Source organism: Babylonia areolata, chromosome 3 (assembly GCF_041734735.1).
Source record: "Babylonia areolata isolate BAREFJ2019XMU chromosome 3, ASM4173473v1, whole genome shotgun sequence".
Taxonomy (NCBI): domain Eukaryota; kingdom Metazoa; phylum Mollusca; class Gastropoda; order Neogastropoda; family Buccinidae; genus Babylonia; species Babylonia areolata.
In genome coordinates this window covers 41,551,516-41,571,888 of record NC_134878.1, presented here as the reverse complement: position 1 = coordinate 41,571,888, position 20,373 = coordinate 41,551,516, and the positions used below count along the sequence as shown (strand labels likewise).

Here is a 20,373-nt window from a genome sequence, read left to right as displayed (position 1 = left end):
TTGGTTGCAGTGGCTTTGGGGGCCTCAATCCTACCAAAGAATGGATCAAGTTACTAACTACAAAAATCACGTAACAGTTGAATAAACAAATTTTTTAAATACATAAAAGAAAAAACAATTACGTCTTTCCTGTGGAAGATGTTACCGAAAATAATATGAGGCACATGAATAGTTTACACATATGCACACAAACACAAAGCATTGTTAAATTTCTTGCTACCATTAATACCAACCTGCTCTCCTTTATTATTCCTATGCAGCTTTTATTAACATTCATCACAATGACGTTTTAGCTTCAGTGTGATATAAGCAGAATTAATGAGTAAAACATTCGAATTGACACTGCACAGTCACTAAGTTAGGAGTTGTGTCACATGCTACCAATGTCACGAATAACTAATTTCGTCCATCTACAGACTTTTGTTTTTAATTGAAATAATCCTAATCAATATTTTTTCTTTTAAAACCTAACTAAATAATCACTTGCAAAAACAGGAAACCTACACTCTTTCACAACATCGGTAATCGGTAATCACAATTATCCGTGACACGCTACACCAAGTTCTGTGGTGTAAGAAAATAGACAATGACTGGTCTAAGCACATGGCAAACTCAGACAAAGATCGCAGCCATACAAAATAAATATATACTCATTCTTCATTTCATAAATATCAAAAGCCATTTCTTTCTTTGCTGTGACTATTAACAACGCTAACTGTGCATGTTATTCGTTACACTCGTGTTAAACGTGACATACAAAAATCAGCGTGACACGAACACAAAACTTACCTTCGCGTCGTCCAGCCATGCCGTACTTGCTTTGAAACAATAACCGGATGCGTACTGTGATTTCCGGTCATGGAAAATATAGATCGGATTGATTTCATTCCAAAAACAAGTAGTTAAAGCACCCTAAATGTTATACGTGATTTTGTGACACCAAATCTTTTTTCTGGAAAATTTGTAATTTATACGTCTGAATTCAAGCTAATTTTACTTTAAATCGAAAGATTATTGCATCGAATTTGCGTTCCATCTTTTTACCGTTGCAGTCATGAACAACACAAAGAGCGGTGTCTTCGTGAAACGCGCATGTGAGCGTGACACCGAAAGTCACGTTTAACCGTCGATTTTCATCGAAGCATTCCTCAATGTCATCTAACGTTTCTGTGCAAAAAAGTTGTTTCTCGTGTGCGCTGATTCGTTCTGATTTAAATGCGTTTAAAACAAACTTGTTTCAAATTAGGAAAACAAATATAACGATCGGTTTTTCACCAACCAGAAACGATCTCCCAATGGTCACCCATTTTTGCTCAGTAAATTTCGTGGTATTCTGAATATTTTATCGCTTTGTGACCGAAGAGAATGCCAATTTTGTCTTATTTGTCTCTTCAACCACTGTACTTTTAATGTAAATAAAAACATTTAACATGTTTTACATGGGATAAACGCTATGATACGATTTTCAAGGTAGGGGGTGGATCAAGCACCTTTTGAAAGTGGGTCATATGAATTTAGGGCACCTTATTATTATCTTTTTTAAGTATCACATGATCTTTTAATTTATGTTGATAAAAATACAATACTTCAACAACACTGATCAGCTTATGAGCATTTTTTGTGTGTACAAATATCAATAATGCTGGAGGATAGACATACAGACAGACAAAATCACAAAGTAGACAGGCGAGGTATGAATAAATGTATGCATACATCAATATATGACTTTTTCAGTTTAATACTCTGATTACAGTGTGCTGGTTGCTCACAAAGCACAAAATGAATCTGTCACTGTAATGGCTAAATTACAGTCAGATTCAGACTGAACTATTGACAATCACAAAAAGAAAAAGAAAAAAAAAATATATATATATATAAATATACCAAGAAAATGAGTAACCAGTAATTAATTCCTATATCCTGTTAGTCTCTTACTGACTAGTTAGTACTTAAAATTACTAAATTATTAAGACTAAATAAATTCACTAAGCTGAGTAGGCTGGATTTTTTTTTTTTTTTTTTCAATTAGTCAACAGAATCAACACTGTCATCACAAAAAACAAGAAAACAAAAACAAAAACAAAAAAACTTTAGAAAATAGATTAACTTATGAAGGCATTCATCTGAATCAAGTTATGATCACTTGTAAAATGAAATAAATAGAAGCAAAAAAGACCCACAGCAACTTGCTCGGGGGTCCAGGAATCCAGGTTGACAGACTTGACACGCGAGATGTGCACACCAAGATTTCGGTGGATACCCGCACAACGAATACATAAAAACACTCCCAGATTCCACGAAGCCCATCTTGGACCTGGAAAAATAAAAAATGCTGTGCAGGGAGCTAATTTGCAACATGACTTGATTATAGCCTCATACAGTCATAGACTGAGTTTCTTGCTATATATATATATATATATATATATATAAAAGTAACATATTTGTATAATCAAATGGCACTTAAGCAATATCAGGTTGATTTTTTCACTTCACTAAACACATGTATCAACAGAAATCTGCTATGATTATTGGTAACAAGCTAAATTCAGAGAAAATTCTGTAGAGTAAAACTAAAAGATAGTAACTGACAACTGGCTGATCATCATGAAGATCCTGTATTTTTGTTTTACAGTAGTGGAGTTGCAGAATATTTTTGTGTTGTATCTAAAGTAACATACTGCAGTTGCAGTACACAGTGCCTTAGACTACTTTGCTCTGAATACTATATATTCTCATCAGTTCTTTCTTTCTTAAAAAAAAAATAATAATAATAATCTATTAACCCTATTAACTTATTTAGTTATTAAGTACCAGTACAGCAGTAGTATTTTCCCTTCATTTAAAAAGGTTGGGGGTTTTTTGTTGTTTTTTTTTAATTCCAAGTCTATATTTCCTATCATCCTATTCAGAATATATGTAATTATGTTACTTTTTAAAAAAATCAAGTTCATACTACTACACTAATTCAGTGTGTCAGACTACTTTTTCTTATTAGTATAGATATATATATATATACACATAGATATACAGATATAGATCTATAAAGATATAGATATATCATCACATGTACTGATGTAGGGGGCACAATATTGTCAGATCACTGGATATTCGATTGGAAGATTCTGGGGTCATTCTTCGGTCATTGGCAACAGGTGATTAAAGGTGCTGATTTTTCTTAAATCTCCTAGTTAATGAGTTACACACACACACACACACACACACACACACACACATACACACACACACATATATATATATATAATATATATATATATATATATACATATATATATATATACATATATATATATATATATAATATGCAAGTTAAGATCCAGTGATCTAAAAAAACTGAAAATGGGAGAACTTAGAAGAAAAAGTCTCATACTGTACTACATTATACCTATAATTAATAATTTTTATTTTTTAATGTATTAATTAGTGCAATTTGTGTTTGCATAATCACAGACACAGGCAACCATTCATTTACTGATTTAGTCACTGGAAACAATTGTCAAGTCCTATTTTGCGTCCCAGATACCTAGAGCTAATCAAACAAATCATTCATTTTAAAGCTCCTCCTATGAGTTTTACATGAGTGTTACTTTTACTGTTATGCCTTTTATTTCATATTATTCCTCTCATATACATGACCACTCCCCCCTGGTCTGGCTCCAGCTGGAGCCATGTACAAAGCAAGTTGGTAAACAAAATAATTAAAAGATATCATGATCGTTTACAAATACACTTTCGTTCTACCATCCGCTCCTGCGTGTTCCACATACTCTACATCGTGATAAACACATGATAACAATAGTCATACTTATTATACATCTGATAATTCAAGCAGTAACAAAAACAGCCGACAATGTGGAAGACGTGAGAAGTAAAAACGGAACAGAATACAATATGTATAACATGTCAGACCTTTGGCATCACAATCTTCACAGTACTTGTTATCTTCGTCTTTCAACAGACTGGACAAAATAGCCTGAAATTTATCCTGTTGAGCTTTGGCTCGATCTTTTTCAGTTCTCGATGCCATTTTCGCTGGGGGGCTGCTGACTTGTCTTTTGGGGAGGAATCAAAGTGTGATAACTCTGACCGTACTTCCGGAAGTAAATGATTTTCCTGCTTTATATAACATTAATGTAGTGATTAAGAAAAGATAACTTCTTGTGTTTTGTATGAAAATACTGTAGATCGAATGACTTTTTTGACGAATCATCCGTAAGTTGCTGACGAATGGTTTCTACACATGAAATGATATTTTTACAACGATTTGTCTCCCTTAGAGCCAACCAAAAAAGGGGCGTGGTCAGTAGATAAGTCCATGTTCACATGTTTTACGATACGTCTAGTAACCACTTCCACTTTTCTTTTCTTTTTTTAAATGCATCATGCAAAGTAATGAAAAGCAACTTACCATGCAGTTCTCTCTTAGGACAGCATGTCACCATAATCTGGAGCAACTGTATATTCTGTCTGCATGTAAAAACTGAATTTGTGGTGTGAACATGAAACTTGAATTGACTTGTACGACGTTTGAGGAAAATTAACTATTTTCTTTGCAGCATGCAAAACGATGAGAAAAAGTGAAGCATACAGAATATCATGTATGGTGAGGTTAGTATGCTGCCTGTCCAGGGGATCGAGTTGTTGAGTTGCTTACCCATACCCATCCATGGAATTGAAGGTTACTGTGTTACCATTTGTGGGACTGAAGGTTAGTGTGTTGCACATCCATGGGATTTAGGTTTACAATGTTGCCCATACATGACCTTGAGAGTTAATGTGGTGACCCATCCATAGGTTTGAGGGTTACAATGTTGCCCATCCATGGGATTTTGGGTTACACTGTTGCCCATCCATGGGATTTTGGGTTACAATGTTGCATGGGATTTAGGTTACAATGTTGCCCATCCATGGGATTTTGGGTTACAATGTTGCATGGGATTTAGGTTACAATGTTGCCCATCCATGGGATTCATGGTAAAAACATTGCTCAGCCATAAGACTGTTTTTTTTTTCTTATGTTGCCCTACCGTGGAATTGAGTATTAATGTGTTGCCCATCCATTAGATATATTGTTGCCTTTCAGATTCAGACGTAGTGGGGATTATAATACTATAGTTAAGTCCAGCTCTTTATGAAGAATGTGAGGGTGAATAAAAAGGTTAATAACTGTGATGTCAGGATACTTTTGTATGTTGCTTGAAAGCCACAAGAATATGTTATTAATACTCATAATATATCTGTCTGTAGTTCATTTGGAAGCATTGCTGGGATAATCAAAACACATGCTCACAGAAACACACATGCGAAGGCTCGTGCACACACACACACACACACACACTGACATTGATGGGAACATCAAACACATGCTCACCCACTTATGCAGAGGAAATGAGAGACCGACGGACAGACAGGCAGAGACAGTACAGAGTGATACATGCACACAGTATCATACACAAGCAGAAACACCCCCATCATTGCAATACCATCATTTTATTCCTTACAATCAATACCTCAAACAAACATCATTTATAAAGAAATATATATGGCAGATTTCATAACAACGGAAATGGACAGGAAGCAACTGTATCATGCTGATATTATCCAGAAGCCTTGCCAGACTCTGTACTGAAAGCATTGTCTTATTAGGACAATCCATTTCACAACATGCAGACACATTAACTTCTTATTGCATTTAAGCATGAGAAACACACTGACACACACAAACACAACATACACAACATACTAACTTATGCACGCACGCACGCACGCACGCACGCACGCACGCACACACACACACACACACACACACACACACAAATGCTTTTTTGAGACAATCAAAGGACCATAAGCAAACATTGACTGACAAAAAGAAAAAGAAATACTCATGGAAATGTGTTCCAATAATCTTTGAAGACATGCACTGGACTTCCTACACCCCTTCATTATCATCATTTCACAACATATAGCTTAGGACAAAAACACATGCTACTATAGTTATCAAAAAAAAAGTATATGTACACACAAAATATGAAAGCATAAAAATGCTGACAACTTTGATACCCTGCAATGATTCTTTTGCTCCCAGTTTACCCACTTTGCCACCTCCTATCTTGTCCTCTAGCTTACTAAATTTTTCATCCACACATTCAAGCATATTCATCATTAAACATAAAACACACATGCACAAGTGACAACATAATGCTTTCAGGATATTATGACAATATCAAAGTACAAGTGTTATTAAAATGAAATAGAACAGAAAGAAAAGGGTCTTCTTCATCAGATCATGATAATACTTTATCATACTTGTCAATGGTCTTCCACCCCACCCCCATCACCCCAAGCCACTTCTTCCTCAAAAACAGAACAAAACAAAAAGCCATCAAAACACCTTTATTTTTAACACACACACACACACACACACACACACACACACTCATGCACACACGCATGCACACAAAAGTAAAGAAAGAAAGACAACAAACGGTACCCAATGGTAACAAAGAAAAAAAAAAGGAAAAGAATGACACAGCATGAAAAGAAGGAATTCTGTTGAATGTCACCCCACACATTTTGTGATTGTAGATATCTAAGTATTAATTTTCACATCTGAATGTTATCATTTAAAAAGAATAGGTAAATAACAAGGCTGGAGAGTAGGGGGTGTGTATGGGGAGTCTGGGGAAACACACAGCATGTAACATCACTGATTGTGAAAAGATGTAGTTCTTAACAAACTCTATACTCAGCATCAACAAAATAAGTTGCATTAAAGATTTTAAAATACCCACTTTAAGTCAGTACAGATAATTTTTAAGAAACCATAATAATGTCGACATTGTTGTGAACCAGGCATTTGGAGTGACCCCCGGTAGTGCAGTGTCTGCTGGAAAATCCCAGAGATAGAGCTGGGCAGCAAGCAAAATACAAGGTTTTTCATGACTTCAGACATAATGGACTTTTCTACATGCCCCAGAAGAGCTGGGAAACGGAAATAAAAATCCAAGATTCAAGCAATGCATCAAAATCAGCATGGTCCTAAATTCTTTCTGACACAAAAGTTAAGTTTGTGTTTAGTTTCCTGCATGAGAAATGAAAAGTCTGTACAGAGAAATCAGTATTGCTAAAGACTCTTTAAACCATAAATGTGGTGTTCACATTAATAAAACATTAAAAAAATGCAGTGTGTCTTATATCAATAAAATATATGAATAAAAAAAATCAAATAAATATTCGCTTTATTGAGTGATTTGTCTGTTGATTTTTAATCTAATTCAAATCAGCTAATACTTAAGAATATTTATTTTCTGATCTCTGTCTGAGGGAAAGCCATCTTTGTGCAGCTCTGTTCTCCTCTCTATTGACAGTCAGTCATGACCTTTCCACAACACTGGACTGCCATGTTTTATTGTATTGAACTGTATATTATATTCATTTGTATTCTTTTGTTTTGTATTGCACATTACTTTTAATCACAACAGATTTCAGAGTGTGAACTTCAGGCTGCTCTCCTCAGGGACAGCACATTACTACAGTGCAGCACCACCCTTTTTTCTTCGGTTTCTTTTTCTCATTCCAATCTGGAAATGTATTGTTATACTATCAAAATGATTTTTCTTCAGAATTTTGCCAGGGACAACCATTTTTCTGTTGTGATATTAAGTGCATGCTATATATGGGACCTCTGTTTATTGTCTCAACAGAAAGACTCCATACTACCACTCAAGGTCTGGTGGAGAGGGGAGGAAAAACCCCAGTCCATTTCTGGGACTCGATTCCATGGACACTCACTCCCCAGTCAGTAGCATTACCAACAGGCCACTGCTCCACATGACCACCACAGTGGTGCGACGCTCACTTGTTCAGGCCCCACGACTGACTGACTACTGCTACTATCAGTGAAGGGTTCAGCTGGTTCATGTCCTGTGCATGCTTAATCAGAACAAGGCACACAGAACATCACTGAAGTGACCCAGCAGCAGCTAAGGGTCTCATGTGGCCAACCGTCACCAAGCTGTCTGGTTTCAATAGTTCTTTCTGGGCCTCTGGCACGGTGACAACAAAACAGGCCTGTGCTTGGCCGTTTTCAGGGTGCAATGATGACTTGGATGAGGAATGCACCACTGGAGATAGGGCACAAAAAGAACGTTAACATGCATGCACACATGCATACATGCACACCAGAAATACACTCACACTCAAACATCAAAGCCTACATGGAAGACCAAGATCCATATTAAATGTTTTGTGGGGGCATAAGGGTCTGTCCTTTATCCCCTTTTTCTTTTTATCTCATAACAGAAAGCTGTTATTAAGATTTAGAATAAAATTTTAAAAAGGAAAAGAAAAAAATATCAGGAGCAAAGAAATTTACTTCTCTCTGAATGGCTGATGTCCAGTGCAGTGGTTGTTCTATTTCTTAAAACTGCTATATTACTTTCATAAACATACACAGTCTTTGCACAACATAAAAATGCTCAAGTATATATACACCCAAATAAGAACGGAAATAGAAAAAGAGTCAAAGAAAGCAGTTCTAAACAATGTCTTTTCTTTTACTTTATTTCTTTGTTTGAGGAAAAATAAATGAGATCACAAAATCTAAATCAAATATGACATCATTTTTTTCCTACTGTGCTTTCTTCAAATTTAATGCATATCAAGCTGGCACATTTCATAAGTAATCCATGGATAACAACCACATAATGATTTCAGACACAACCAATTTTGACTGTCTGAGGATCTTCAATATCTTCAGTGGCCAGAATAAGACAGTAGTAGTGCTGGTACAAGCACTCTTCCTACAAAGTGACTGTCATTGCATTTCAAACACATCAATCTTAAGCATGGACAACAGCAGTTTGACAAGTATGTGATTTTACCAAAATCTGAAAAAGTCGATAGTTGATATGTAAAAAATAAAATAATCAATTGCCCCCTGTTTACATTGGATCATTCTTGCATCTGTTTTTATTGAATCCCAACTTTTCACATGAAGTTTTTCTTGTAATTAAGGTTCTCTCCTTCTACAGTCAGTTTTACTTTCACTGTGCTTACTTCTCTTTGTAGTAAATCTGTTGAGCTGTTTTGAACATTTGGGGACACAGAGTCATAGACTGTGAGACAAAATCAAGAAGAGAAATTTCACATTTACACTCATACATTAATATATCAAAAGAAAACATTGCTGAAATGACATACAGAAACAACATTCTAGTAAAACCTATTCTTATGCAATCAGTTTGAGAGGAGCAGTCACAGATTTATGAACTGACTGCAAATCAAACATTTATTTTGATTCTGACACACCTCAATTTTCCACAAAGAACAAAACTGGTCCCAAATTTATACCTTGACAATGTACAAACATATGTAATAAAAACTTAAACAGAATGTATTGTAAACTGAATACATACTAATCAAAATCTATAGTAAATGCATGTGTGCACATGCTCGTGCACACACACACACACACACACACACACTCACACACCCATCAACACACACATTTCTCTCTCTCTCTCTCTCTCTCTCTCTCTCTCTCTGTGTTCAAACTGAACCATGTTGGGAAATGTATTATTGTCAAATGCAAAACAACAACAAAGCATAATTATGACAAATAAAAAAAACAATTCCAAGTCAACAACAACAACAAAAAACAGCACAGACAACATGCAAACTTAGCTCAAAACAGCAAGGTGTACTCAGGCTCTGACAGTATTCAAATAAGAACTCCACGTTTACCACAATGGGACAGTGAGTGTCAGATCAGTGAGATTCTGTCAACACATGAGAGGTATGGTTAAAAAATATTTCAAAGGAAAAACAAAACCTGTGACAAGGTTTATAAAAGGAGACAGAAATGGACAGCCAGAATAAAAAAAAAAAAAATTATGGTAGGTTTCTCTCAAAAGGTTTGGGGAAAAAATCAGCAAATCTTGATGCATAAAAAGTTACCATGAATCTTCTGATACACAAAGAATTTATATGATCCACCATTCACAAGACATTTGACAACTAACAATGTTGACGTTCACGTGTGTAGATGTGGATAAGAGGACCAACTTTCATTTGCTCTCCTTTGCTAATGGACTGATCACTAGTACAAAATTTTGGTTTGTTTTTCATCTGAAGTGGTCTGAAATAGATTTGTGTCCTTTCCTTTCTTTTTGTTGTTGAAAATCTGGTGTGTTTGGCTTCTGCAAGAAAGTAATTCACTGATCGTAAATTATAATAATTTCCAGTGCATCATTCTGCAGTATTGTAAGCAGCAAAAACCACAGTCAGAACAAAGAAATACTGTGTATGTCTAAGGTTTTACCATTCATAGTCTGGCTAACCAATCTTAACCAAAAATAAGGTGGGCACTGACCCCCCCACCCCCTCCCACCCCACCCGTAAAAAAAAGAAAAAAAAGGAGAGAGAACTGCCATCTGCACACATGCTTGAATTTTACCACAAACGTACGTTCACTCACATATTGCCTTTTCATCACTATCAAAGCTACACATACGCAGCTGAACAAATAACCAATGAGGGGCCTGTAATAATAGGTCACAGTTCATGACACATGAGATTTATTCCTGAGACTTCCTTTCTTCTCATCCACATACACCTGTGCAACACCATGGCTGTGATGCTCATCTGGATTGAACAGAATCATCAGATAGTACGGACAAGACGATTTCATCTACTTCATTCAGTCTGACAATAATATTTCCACAATTTCTTGGGCACAACTTAAATGAGCAAATTTGTTTGTTTGTTTTTCATTAAGAAAATATCTAGCTGATGATGATGATGATGATGATGATTAGACAATGGTGAAAATGATAACAAGAAACTGATAAAGAAAAGAATAACAACAACAAACAACAACAAACAAATGTAAATCTAAAGAATTTTGTGGACAAAAAAGTTGATAAACAACATGTTGACAGATACTGCATAAAGGACACTAACACTTAATACACATACCAGAAAGCAATACACCAAATCAAGAAATCCTAGCAAGTAATCTTTTGGCACAGAATAACTAAATGAAACAATCAGTGCTTGTCAAAAGTATTACTTTAGATTCAATGAAATAACAAAATTCACACTTATTATATCAATCGTAAACACAGTATAATTACTATTGCATATGTGCAGTCTGTACTACAGACTTCATGGAAAACACCTGTGGTTTTGTCCCTTCTCTTCAGTATACCCTCTGGGCTGCCGTGATAAAAGATGATCTATGGAAAATAAATGCTTCACTGAGAAAGACAACATAGTATGGGACTACGCTTCTGTGGAATTAATTCAAACACGGTCTCCAATTATGCTCGGAACAGAGCAGATGCTAACACCATACATGCGTTCTACAATGTCCAGTTCTAGTTCCAATCACATTTCAAATTAAAAGAAAGAAAATAATGTTCTAACCAAAACCAAAGTTTTATTTCAGAGTCTTGTTGAGGTAGATAAGGAACCAGCTGACACCTCCTGGCAAGTTAGTTTTCTCTCTTTCCTTTTTTCAAACATGTGTTACTGAAGTGTGTAGACAAATATATCTTTTAAAGTACCATTGTAGCTCATTTATGCAGTTTGTCAGACCAAATGCTTGCATCCAAGTTCCAACTGGCTTGACTTCAGCACCAAATATCCTCTCAGACTTTAGTGCATGGGAAATGCTGTGATGCCCACATGCTTTCAGCACATGAAGTGCACATTATTTACACAGTACACGGGTACAGAGAAGAACAAGCACAGGAACATTTCACATGACAAGTATGACAGAAGAAGCAGATCAAAGTTGCGTTCATTTCACCTGAGAACAGGATGAATCCTGGGGAAGGAAGGAGAAAAGACTTCAGGAGCTGAGGTAAAATCTGTATATCTCCATGACACAGTTGACTTGTTAGCACCTTTGTACTGAAGTGTGTGTGTGTGTGTGTGTGTGTGTGTGTGAGTAACCATATGTGTGGATGTCCATGTGTATGCAAAAGAAAGTGTACATATTGGCTTGCATTGTCCTGGGGGGAACAACTTACAACCAGTCCATGCAATATACAGGTAACACCAACCACACATTGGCAAAATTCATGGCAAGAAGAGCCAGTGGAGTTTTTAAGGGAACAGTGCAGAAAAAAAGGAAACAAAAAACAAAAACAAGAACAGCTGAAAACAACTCCCAAAACAAGTACATGTAACTGCAAAGCTATACAGAATAAAGAATCTAGTTAAAGAACCTGTCTTTGAAAAGGAAGCTATACAGAATAATGGTTATAGTCAAAGAACCTATCTTTGAAAGGGAACATTAGCAACTCCCTTGATTCATTGTCTTACCATTCATTGAACATGATTTACAATAAATTTGAGACTACAAGGCACTTTGGAGACGCACAGCTGAACTCCCACTTTTCAACTGAAGGCCAGATGCAATCAGCCGATTAGCTACCAGGTGTTTTAACCCCTTGACTGTTGAACTTTGGTGAAATGGGAGGAATTTGGCATGCATTTAAAGTGCAGTCACTACTGGTGAAATGGGAGGAATTTGGCATGCATTTAAAGTGCAGTCCCTACTGTTGATTTTACTCAGTAAAAGTAATGCAGTCCCAGGGAGAAGATACCCAAAACCAGAATAGTGACTGCCATCTTGACCTGTAAGCTCGGTTTCACCTCCGTCAGGTGACAGCCCTTCAACGACAAGCATATTTGTCTGCAACAGTAGAGGGGTTGAACTTTGTTTTAAAATACTGTTAACATGAAAAACTTTTCTTTTGTTTTCTTTGTTTTCTATCTTCATGTGCCTGAGGTAACACTGCTGTCTCCGTCATCTGCAAACAGGTTTTGTAACCACTGTTCAGCTGTTGACTTCAAAGTTTAATTCAGGCAAAACTACCCTGGCACTGTTGAAAAGGCAGCAAAGCTATGCTAATTTCTGTTATGATAAAACAGAATATTTTAGTTTATGAGAAAAGTGAAGCCTTATAGTCCCAAAATTATGGCACATGCTTTGTCTTAACATTTATTCTTCTTTTTATTCATTTGTTTGACAAAGATCTGTTGGGTCAATTAAAAACTTTCACAAACATCAAATTATAACACAGAAGTACAAAAGTAAACACTTCACAGCACAAAAACAATGGGAAGACATGCTTCTGAAGTTTGTGAAAAGAAAGTAATATATAAAAATAAAAATAAAAAAGAAGAAAAAAAATACCAATAGCAGCAGTATTTGGGATTTCCCAGATTATGCTGCTGTTAAAAAAGAAAAGAAAAAAGAAGAGAAGATCAACCACTCAGCTTTGAACAAAGTTATCAAATGTTCTTGATAGCTTGTGTACAAGTCTATAGCTTTGACTGTCATCTTCTGAAATAATGATCCTCTTGTTGGCTTTTTTGCTTAGTAAAAGCCCAAATGGAATAGGAGAAGCAGTCATAAAATAAATCAAGAAATAAAAAAATAAATAACAACTACGAAAACAAAAAATACGCAAAACCATACAGATCATGAACTTTAATGAATAAATCAATGAAATGAACAAATAAATTAAAATTATTTAAAAAATCAACATGAAATAAATAGTTTGTTAAAAAAAATCAAATAATTCATAAGGAAAAAAGAATGAATAGATAACATAAATAGTTCTTTGTAATCAAATAAGTAAATTAATGAAACAAGTAAACTTCATTTAAGAAACATAAAATCTGTAAATAAATAAAAGATGTATGCCCAGCAGGCTGAGTCACAGTCTTTGCTTCAAATAATCACATGGAGTGTCTTTCTGACGACTTGTTGTCACTCTTTGCTCCCCAGTAGTTCCTGTTGATGTTTTATCTCATTCTCTGTTTCGAAATCAGTGAAAGTATCACAAATAGACACACAGTACAACATAGCACAATGATTACAACACAGAAGTTTACATCTGAAAACCAAAGACTTTCTTACACAACGTCATTTCTGTTGCCGAATCCAACAAGTAAGACATAAGAACAATGTGCCGCCAGCATGCTACAATCTCCCTTGAACAGAGTTTAAAACAGTACCATACTGAACATTGGAAAAAAATATATCATGCCTATGAACAAAACAAAGAGAATATGAAACAATCAAATGGAAGGCATTTATATACAGCAAAACAGCAAATGTTTACCAACACACATAACACATATATTGCTTTCTCAAAACTCATCAGGTCACATGATGATGAAATACAACAAAATGTTCTTCAATCTTCTCTGAATTAAAACATATATATATATATATACATACACAAAAATTTCTTCTCCTTTTTTTTTTAATTTTTTTTTTAAACTCATACACATGAAAAAAACATTGGTATCTTAATTGTTATACAAATCCACACCCAACAAGAACAAAATATAACAACAACAACAAAGCAACAAACAAAAGGACATCACCACCAACCAAATGCTGAAGTCCAACAAAACAAAGCAGTAAAACAATATCATGGTCAAACCATCTCTTAATGAAAACACGATTTTTCCTGACCACATGCCGGTGTTGATCCACAACCCTCCATGACCTTCCAATCTTAATCATACTTCGCTAGGTCAAAGTTTTATATTTCTTTCAGGTCTAAAATGCCAGAGTCCATGCTGGGATAATTTCAAATTTTTCTTGTCCAGATTTACACAATTATGATAGCTAATATTTTGGGGGGTGGAACAAAAATGCTATCATCCATTTGTGAATAAGAACAAATTGACAACTGACAAACTTTTTAACTTCAGTCATGTCTTTATTTCAAGCTGAAAAAGGATGACCAAAAACTGCTGTTAATTCACATTTATTCTATGGGAATTCTCCGCTTTCACTGTAAACAAAAAACATGAGTGAAACACATCATAATTTGTCCTGTGTTAATCAAATGGAATTATCAAACACACAGTTTATTCATCCCAAATTCAAACAATTTCAGCTTCATCAGATCAGATAAAAAGAGGTCATGAAAGGTGTATTGCACATGTATTGTCAACCTTCAAGTGTATTGTGCATATATTTGTTAATCTTCAAGGTAGGATAATTTTTCTCTCTTTTTTTTCCAACAGCACTTGAATATATTTTTTCTTTGCTTTCTTTAGTTCTTCCTTTAATTCATAAATGCAGTCTACAGTCCAGCAAATTTCAAAGACCATTCAGAATTGTAAATGCTTGATCAACAAAGCAACAATAATGGCAACAATAACAATAGTAATGGTAATAAAGAAAAAAACATTACATAAACAATAACAACGATAACAATACTAATGGTAATAAATAAAAAAAATAAATAAACAAATAAAATCGAACACTTACAAACTCACAGACTTCTTACCTCTGTATTTTGTGGTGTTATCCTGTCAATAAATATATGCTTTTATTCTATGCCTGTAATAATAATGTGAGTATTTACATTGCATTCATGTTACTCCTTGGATGAGCAAAATGCTCCTTGATGAGCAAATGGACAAATGTTACAATTGGACAGACACAGAGTGATAAAGACTGCCAACAACTTATAAAGAGTGCAAAATAAAAATGGGCTCATTCACCTTAAATGAGTTGATTGACACAAAGTGATATTTTTTTCATCTTATTTCTAAAAACAAAATTATGCTTTTTCTTCAGACTTCAATCAGGATTGTGGACATTTGGAACAGTAATATGAGAGAGAGAGAGAGAGAGAGAGACTGACAGTGAGACAGAGAAAGAGGGAGAGAAGGGGCAGAGAGGTGTGGGGGTTGGGGGTGGGGATGAGAGGAGAGGAAGAGATAAAGAAAAACAGAAAGAGATACAAATACAGAGTATGAAAGAAAGGATGCAAATGAAGATGCCAGAAAGAACATTATCTTGCACAGTCACAAGAACAGTCAGTGTATGTCTGTTGAATGTGTAGACTTCAGCCTGCATTATACAATACACACAGAGAAAGTTCAAGGTGAAAACTCCCACAGCCTTCTATGGCCATCAAGGCAGTGAATTCCTCTCCAGTGTGTCTGGGTCTTGGCACAGGAAGGCAGGGCTAATTCCTCTCCAGTGTGTCTGGGTCTTGGCACAGGAAGGCAGGGCTAATTCCTCTCCAGTGTGTCTGGGTCTTGGCACAGGAAGGCAGGGCTAATTCCTCTCCTTCTGCCATTTTCACCTTTCCTGACTGCAGTCAAACACCCATTGACAGATGGGTGGAGTGAGGAAAATTGCTTCTCACTTTCACCGACAAAACAGCTTGACAGACTCTGACCTGTCACTCACCCACTGAAGTTTGGATCGTTTAAAAAAAATTTTTTTTAATGTTTAAAGTAAATTTTTAAGAATGAATTATATGCTCCAAGCTATACACACAGAAAATGGACTTTCTCACAAACACAACAGGAGAGTCATTCTTTTTTTTCAAATCTTATGAAAATTCACAATGTAACTCATTTCCACACTGGGCAGGAGGGGGTTTAGTCAGTGCTACTGCACTGATGCTTGCTCCTCTGAGTAATGTAGAGATATCCTTCATATATATATATATATATATTTAAATGTCATGTTGAGGTGGTTGGGGTTTTTTCCACATAACTCTTATCAGTCATGTTCCTTAAAACAAGCTTCTGGCAGACAAAATAAACAGCAAGCCTATTAACCAGAAGGTAATTGACACGTTCTTTAAAAACAACAAAACAAACAAAAACCACACCCTCTTACATATCCCTACATGAGTGTGTGCAGTGAAACCAATCAGTCTGCATAAAATATTCAAACTGCCTTGCATTCACATATCATGAAGAAACTCTTCCTAGTGTTTGGTTGTGGCCGGAACGAATGCAAGAGGGTTAAATCAGCTGCTTTCATTACCATTCACAGATAACTATGTACTATACATAGATGAAATGTGAATGTTCACTCAGTATATGAGTGAACCAGCTGCTATGGTGAAGCGGTAAGCTTTGCTGACTGACAACTGGTAGGACGCGGGTTTGATCTCCATTATAGGTGAGGGGTTTTGCCGCAAGGTTGGCTTCTTCCCAGAGCTGAGTGTCCTATGGGCTCAAATGAGAAGAGTTCAACCACATGGTTAAGGGTCATCTAATTGAGGGATAAGTCTTTGGTAGCTTTGCTCAAAGCCCCTGACCAACACTGCAGGTATGTGTATCTCTCAGTGTGGTTGACACTGGGATATATGCTATGCCAGTATAGCCCTGTCAAGTCATCACAAACCTAAGTGGACCCCCATAGCAGCATCTTCACCAACCCCATTATCATCCTTCATCACTGAAATATAGAATGCCAAAAATATCCCAACTCTGGGGACAAGAAAAGCAAAGAACAAAGACTCCAAATAACTGGGGACACTGGGCTGGAAGGATGATGACTCAGTGCTGACAATTAAAACCAAAACAAAAACAACACATGAAAATGTAAGACAAACAACAAACACCCATGTAAACAAATCGCATGCACATGAACTAATACACAAGACATTGCAACACACAAACACATTTTCAAATAAACATTGCTTTCATGCACACAAAAAATCATCATGTGCATTTCTCGTTAAATTCTCTCATTCAGTGTGCCAGTATACAAAGGAAATAAAACAAACAAAACAAAACATTTCTTAAAACAAATGTAAACTTGCAGTCAAATCCATTTTCACTGTTATCCATTACAACCAAATCAGATCCAAGTAATGGTGTTCATGTGTTTTTTCTTCTTTTTTTTTCTTTTTCTAATTTTTATTGTACAACTCTTTTTTGCTCCATTGGAACAGTAAATGTTATCTTCAAAGAAAATGACATTTAATAAGATATTTTAATAACTTACTGACGGTTTTGCATAATGTGTTGTTATGAGGTGTATTTACTAATTTCTGTTTAAAAAATGTTTTATGACATCAAATAAGAGACAACAGAACAACAGCTCATGCATGCAGACATGCATATTCTTGAATGGACATGACTAATCTTAGGTATTTTCTTCAAGGTATAATACTTTCTTCATACATGTATAAATAAAATCATGCTTCTTTCTTTCTCTTTTGTGGCTTCAAACAGTACATACCATACTCAAAGTCCACTGGTTCACACATAAAAGAAAAGAAAATGTGGATCTTTTCGACAATGGAGGAAAATAAATCAACAACTTTTGACAATTTAAGCAAAGCTTGCTACAGTGCTGACTAGAAAGAAAGACAGAAAGATAAAACAGAAACAAGATCACACACACACACACACACACACACACACACACACACAAATCATACATGTTTGAAAACAGAATGTGAAAAGAGATAAGAGTAATAAAGTGTTAAAAAGAGAAGAAGAAAAAAAGGAACAAAGAAAAAAAACAACTACAGGCAGACACAGAGGGGAAAAAAAGCAAGATAAGACAAAACAATGGATAAGCAAACATATACTGTAACAGACAGAGCTTAGAGAGAGAGGGAGGGCAATGAAAACTGGTAACTGTATCCCTACTGTTACATCATGTATGTTCTGTTTTGGAATGTTACTCTACAAGTTCCTTTCTAAACCAATGACCACAAAAGGATAGGAGAAAACTGACAACACAGTGATTAACAAAGACAAAACTGATTCTGATAACTCAACGATGACAACAAAACATAACCCATCAAAGAATATGCACTGAAGCCAGCAAATTCAAAACAAAAAATTATATCAGCTTGCATATGGCACATCAATGCTGCTACCCCTCTATAAGCAGGAAATTGATTTGATTTGTGATCTTATTTAAGACTGCATTCAGGTACACATAAAACATGGGGAAGATTTCATATTATTCTCGTCTGTGAATAATTTGAGTAATAATGTGACTCGCGTCCTTCAAAAGCACTCACGTGTTCTTTTGTAATTTTCTTTTTAGGCCTCTGAGGAGTTTCTCTTTCTTTGTACACATCTCAACCTTGTCCTTCACTCTCTGCATCCTGTTTCCTTTTTTATGCACATGCACATATGCACACACAAATGCACACACACACACACACACACACACACACACCCATACACGCACGCACACACATACACAAGCACATTTTTCTCTCATGTAAGTTTGCTTGCTCCATTCTCTCCACGTGTCCTTTCGCTATAAACCAAACCTCTCCTTGATTAAACACATGAGTTTTTTCTTCCCCTTGTACACCAGCTTCATGTTCTCAATCAGCTGACCAAACTGCAAGTGACCATCGTGGGCCAGGAGAAACGTGTCGCGCGCTTTGCTCAGAAACTCAATGAAGTCAGCATAGTGCCGGGGACTGATATGGGTCAGTTTGGAATGTGTTGTTTGAATGTACGCATAGATGGCCGCCTCCATCAGCTGCCGCAGTGGCTGCTTGTCATAGGACAGGTGTTTGAGCGCACTGCGGGCACGCTTGCCATCAGAGCAGGGCAGACCCGGGGCGGTGAGCGTGCACCTGCGCAGAATGTCCGACAGCACCACAGCGCACTGCACGTTCTTCACCAGGATGGGGATGAGCGTGGCCAGCTCATTGCGGCCCAGGGAGTGCGCCAGGTGGCAGGCCCAGTGGATGTCGTTGATGGCGGGGTGGGTGTCCTGGTTGTATGCCAGGTGCAGGTTCTTCATGGCTAGCGTGGCCAGGCGGAAGGCACGCAGGGGGTACCCCAGGTGCTCCATGTAGCGGGCGATGTTGAACAGCTGTGACGAGTTCATCACGTGGGCTGCTGCCTCCACCACCACCTGCACAAGTCCATCAGGTCACAGGTTTGGAAATGTGGGTCACATGTCTGTCAATGTAGGTCAAAGGTCTGACAGTGTAATATCAGGTCACGGTCTGATCTGTCAATGCTGGTCAAAGGTCTGTCAATGTAGATCACAGGTCTGTCAATATAGGTTACAGGTCTGTCAATATAGGTTACAGGTCTGTCAGGTTACAGGTCTGTCAATATAGGTTACAGGTCTGTCAATATAGGTTACAGGTCTGTCAATATAGGTTACAGGTCTGTCAATATAGGTCACAGGTCTGTCCATGTAATGTCAGTCACAGGTCTGTCAATGTAGATCACAGGTTTGTCAATGTAGGCCATAGGTATGTAAATGTAAGGTCAGGTCACAGGTCTGTAAATATAAGGTCAGGTCATAGGTCTGTAAATGTAGATCACAGGTTTGTCAATGTAGGCCATAGGTATGTAAATGTAAGGTCAGGTCACAGGTCTGTAAATATAAGGTCAGGTCATAGGTCTGTAAATGTAGATCACAGGTTTGTCAATGTAGGCCACAGGTCTGTAAATATAATGTCAGGTCAGTCACATACCTGTGAATGTAACATCAGGTCACAGGTCTGTAAAAGTAACATCAAGTTAAATATCTGTAAATGTAATGTCAGGTCATATACCTGTAAATGTAAC

General features: G+C 36.4%; 2 protein-coding genes across 2 annotated transcripts in view; both read right to left on the bottom strand.

Moving 5' to 3' along the window:
* LOC143280325 (uncharacterized) overlaps positions 1-4,109 on the bottom strand; it is an 86,291-nt gene extending 82,182 nt beyond the window's left edge. The window contains exons 1-2 of the mRNA XM_076584960.1: positions 3,928-4,109; positions 2,181-2,314 (exon numbers count right to left, since the gene is read on the bottom strand). Of these exons, the coding sequence (XP_076441075.1) occupies positions 2,181-2,314; positions 3,928-4,045 (252 nt within the window). The 5' untranslated portion in view covers positions 4,046-4,109. The remainder of the gene's footprint in view (positions 1-2,180; positions 2,315-3,927) is intronic.
* Positions 4,110-10,409: 6,300 nt separating this feature from the next.
* The window catches only part of LOC143279992 (zinc finger SWIM domain-containing protein 5-like), an 81,852-nt gene continuing 71,888 nt past the window's right edge, over positions 10,410-20,373 (bottom strand). Inside the window, exon 16 of the mRNA XM_076584399.1 lies at positions 10,410-19,705. Coding sequence (XP_076440514.1) covers positions 19,094-19,705 — 612 coding nt within the window. The 3' untranslated portion in view covers positions 10,410-19,093. The remainder of the gene's footprint in view (positions 19,706-20,373) is intronic.